The following is a 4,415-nucleotide window of genomic DNA, read 5'->3' as shown; positions in this document are numbered from 1 at the left end:
AAAAGTCAGCTTTTCCTTACTACTTGGGAATAATTTTAAAAAGGGAGTGCTAGTGTAGGGGCCGAAGGGTCCTGCTGAGACTCTCCCAAGTAACATGTTTTTACCCTCTGTCCCCTACAGATCGTGAGGATCAGTCCATTCTCTGCACGTGAGTAATCCAGAGGACTTCTTGGAGGAAGAAGGGTCCCAGCTGGGTGTGGCTCTGTTTGGACGGGCAGGGGAGGTTTATCTGGTGTTACTGCCAACCCTCTTCACTTCCCCTTGTTCCCCCCACAGTGGAGAGTCAGGAGCTGGGAAGACAGAAAACACCAAGAAGGTCATCCAGTACCTGGCCCATGTGGCATCGTCACCAAAGGGCAGGAAGGAGCCAGGTGTCCCGGTAAGTGCCCCAGCTTTGGGACACCCCAAGGCCCTGCCACAGCAGCATCCCTCTGTGTTGGGCTTTGCTCCTCTATAATTGCCTGTCTTCCTCACGGAAGGCCACTGTTGGTGTGTGGCCTTCCCCAGCCACTCATGCCATCTAAGCACCTACTGTGTGCCTGGGATGGGCGAGGAGCACAGGCAGGGCAGATGTACAGTTGCAGGAGCCAGTCTTAGCTTTGCTGACCCTCAGAATGGCATCTGGCACTTAGTAGGTGCTTCATGTTCTGAGCACCAATTATATGTCAGGCCTGATTTGGGGTGACCACAATGCCTGGTTTGTCACCTTAGTAAACATTATACAGTTTTCCCCATGTTCTAAGCCCTTTGCCCACTTTACCTTAGTTAACACCCAGGTGAGGTGGGTGCCACTGTCCTGTGTTAGAGATGAGGAGCCTCAGGCACTGGCGGTGAGAGTTAGTTGGGGGTCCTGAGCCCAGGGAGGGCTAGCGTGGGATTCAAACCCAGGCAGTGGTTCCCCCAGGCCACTCCACTCCACACACCTGTTTCCCTATCCTCCCTCCCCTTGCACCCTACCACCGCCCGAGGCCTCTGGTTCACCTGTGTGTCTGTCCACATTCCATGTGCTGTGTCCTGGTCCGTGTCTCGTGTCCCGTGACTTCCTCAGGCCTCCACCAGCACCATGTCTTATGTGAGTAGCAGGGAATCCCCTCTAGTCTTGCCACCCTTAATGCTGTCCCAACTGCCCAGCCTACAGTCTTCCTGGTAGACAGGTCCAAGGCAGCGAGGGTTATACCTGCCGGGGACCTCCATTGCCACAGTGGTGGCCTTGCTGTGTATGCAGATGGGCTACAAATAGCAACATGAGATGACCCAGAGACAAAAACTGCCATTTGCTGCTGATTACCAAATTTGGGTAGCTGGGGCCCATAGACACCGTGTATTCATGCAGCCCAGGGAGAGGGCAGCATAGCCAGGGACAGGCACATGAGCTCTTCTGTGCCAAGCCATGTGCCCGTCAACTTGCATATTTTTCACTTCACAAAACCATCCGCCTACCTGAGACTGTTTCATCCTAACACAAACTAGACATAGACTAAGAGAAGACACACAGACTGCTATTTATTGAGCACCTACTGTGTGCCTGCCTCTACACTAAGGCCACACTGGAGGGAAGTTCAGAGTAAAGGTCCTACCATGGAGCATCCTGGTGGGGGAGGGAAACCACCATTCTTGAAAGCCCACTATGTGACAGTTTGAAGCTCTTTACATAGATGGGAAAGATTTTTCCCTTAATTAAAAATTCCAGGCTTGGTGCCTGTGGCTTAAGCGGCTAAGGTTCCAGCCACATACACCTGAGCTGACGGGTTCAAATCCAGCCTGGGCCTGCCAAACAACAATGATGTTTACAACCAAAAAATAGCTGGGTGTTGTGGTGGGCACCTGTAGTCCCAGCTATTTGGGAGGCAGAGGCGGAGAATCACTTGAGCCTAGGAGTTGGAAGTTGCTGTGAGCTGTGATGCCACAGCACTCTACCCAGGGCAACAGCTTGAGGCTCTGTCTCCAAAAAAAAAAAGTATTCCAGGGCCAGCTCAGCACCCATAGCTCAGTGGTTAGGGCGCCAGCCACGTGCACCAGGACTGGTGGGTTCTAACCCAACCAGGACCTGGTAAACAACAATGACAACAATAACAACAACAACAACAAAATAGCCAGGCGCTGTGGCAGGCACCTGTAGTCCTAGTTACTTGGGAGGCTGAGGCAAGAGAATTACTTAAGACCAAGAGTTTGAGGTTGCTGTGAGCTGTGACGCCACAGCACTCTACCAAGGCCAACAAACTGAGACTCTGTCTCAAAAAAAACAACAACAAAATTCCAGGGCCGGGTGGGGTGGCTCATGCCTGTAATCCTAGCACTCTGGGAGGCCAAGGTGGGAGGGGCCTGGTTCACGAGTTTGAGACCAGGCTGAGTCAGAGTGAGATCTCATCTCTAAAAAAAATAAAAAAAAATAGCTGGGTATTGTGGCGGGCACCTATAGTCCCAGCTACTTGGGAGGTTGAGGCAAAGGGATCACTTGAACCCAAGAGTTTGAGGTTGCTGTGAGCTGTGACACCACAGCACTCTACCAAGAACTATAAAGTAAGACTCTATCTCAAAAAAAAAAAAATTCCATCAGTAACATGTGAGTACATATTCACTGTAGCAACAACAAATCAGACAAACTGATCCCTCTTTCCTCGTCTCAGTCCCCTTCCTTAAAGTGACTTATACTGTTAACAGTTTGGTTCATGTCTTCACAGACCTTTCTCTGTATGTTCACAAACATAGAAATATGAGTCTTGTTTTGTGGTGTTTCTTCCTTAATTTTTTTTTGATGGGGTCATTTTATAGGTATTATTTGGCACCTTGTTTTTTGTTTGGTTTGGTTTGATTTCCACTCAACAATATGTCTTGGAGATGTTTCCTGTTTCCCTCACAATAGATGGATAGGCAAGACCCGGATGTGGGAATTGGGCACACACCTAGCACATAAAGGGCCCCCCCCCCAGATATGCAGGTGACTGGAGACACAGTCGCAGCTGGGCACCTCCCCAGGTTCTCATTGACGCACCATCTCTACACCTGTAGGGTGAGCTGGAGCGGCAACTGCTTCAGGCCAACCCTGTCCTGGAGGCCTTTGGCAATGCCAAGACAGTGAAGAATGATAACTCCTCCCGATTTGTGAGTGCTGGGGGAGGGCGGTGCCTGGGTATGTCAGGGATATAGGAGCTGGGCATGTGTGGATGGGTGTAAGGGGGTAAGAATTGGGGGTCTGTTGAGGGAGGAGGCGCTGGGGACCTGGACCTCTGGGTCTGAGGGAGGAGAGGGCTGGGAACCAGGGACCTGAAGAAAGAAGTCAAAGACCTCTGGGCCTCGGATTCCCCAGGTAGCCCCTCTCTGGGGACTCAGGACTGGGGTAGGGTTTGGGTAGTGGGAGAGAAGTTGCAGGGGCACCCCTGGTCCTGGGAGGTGGGGTGTGGGGTCTGGGCTGCTCCTCAGGTGTGAGGGAGAAGAGGACCTCCCTCTGAAGACCTCCCTCTGCCGTCCACACCAGGGCAAGTTCATTCGCATCAACTTCGATGTTGCCGGATACATCGTGGGCGCCAACATCGAGACCTGTATCCTTTCACAGCCCTGAGGGGCACCCAGGAGAACAAGGGTGGTGGCCAGGGAAGGTGGCCCTTTGGACAGCACCCCTCACAGGAAATGGGCTCCACCTGCTGGGTACCCCACCCCCTCTGCTCAGTGGGGTGCAGAAGCTCAGCTATAGTGTCTGCAAGTGGAGAGGAGGGCAGGGTCTCCCTTGATTCTTAAGGCCAGGACAGCATTGCTGGGAGGTGGTGGGTCAGGGTCCCCAAGACTGCCAGGTTCAGTAATTCACTGGGGGGCCTCTTAGGACCCAGCCTGCAGTTGGCTCATGGAGGTGACTGGTGATGGTGACAGTGAAAGTGCATGGAGCAGAGTCGGCTGAGGGAAGCAGTGCATGGGTCAATGTCTGGTGAACCAGGCACAAGCTTCCAGAATCCTGCCCCAGTGGAGTCACACAGCAATGAGATGTGGCAACACTTGCGAAATGTTGTCACCAGGGAAGCTCATCAGACACTCAGTGCCAGGGCTTTTTTTGCAGGAAGAGTGTGTGTCACATGGCCCTCTCTGCTTAGTACTGGTAAGTGCCAAAATTCCAGACTCCCAGGAGGAAAGCAGGTGTTCAGCATAAGCCACGTTGTTTGCAGCAAACCAGTTAGGCCCTGTGAGCCCCTCACATCCATCAGGGAGCTGGGAGCCCTCCCAAACCAGAGTTCCCACCACCAGCCAGAGCCTACCTTGCCAGCAGGGCTTTCTGAGGGTAGTGTCTCAAACCTGCTGCATTCACCTGTGTGACTGATTGGAAGAATTTTTTTTTATGTTGCCCTCAGTAGAGTGCTATGAAACCTCAAACTCTTGGGCTTAAGCAATCTCTTGCCTCAGCCTCCCAAGTAGCTGGGACTACAGGC

General features: G+C 52.5%; 1 protein-coding gene across 3 annotated transcripts in view; it reads left to right on the top strand.

Annotated features, from left to right (window-relative positions):
* The window catches only part of MYH14 (myosin heavy chain 14), an 86,921-nt gene that overhangs the window by 14,712 nt on the left and 67,794 nt on the right, over positions 1–4,415 (top strand). For all 3 annotated transcript variants that reach the window (XM_012812557.2, XM_012812558.2, XM_023507863.1), the window contains exons 4-8: positions 121–148; positions 277–379; positions 1,049–1,072; positions 3,010–3,102; positions 3,476–3,539. In XM_012812557.2, coding sequence (XP_012668011.1) covers positions 121–148; positions 277–379; positions 1,049–1,072; positions 3,010–3,102; positions 3,476–3,539 — 312 coding nt within the window. The remainder of the gene's footprint in view (positions 1–120; positions 149–276; positions 380–1,048; positions 1,073–3,009; positions 3,103–3,475; positions 3,540–4,415) is intronic.

The sequence above is a fragment of the Otolemur garnettii genome, unplaced genomic scaffold (genome assembly GCF_000181295.1).
Source record: "Otolemur garnettii isolate 467f Iridium unplaced genomic scaffold, OtoGar3 scaffold00211, whole genome shotgun sequence".
Classification (NCBI taxonomy): Eukaryota; Metazoa; Chordata; class Mammalia; order Primates; family Galagidae; genus Otolemur; species Otolemur garnettii.
The sequence above is the reverse complement of the archived record's forward strand: the minus strand, read 5'-3'. Positions and strand labels throughout refer to the sequence as shown.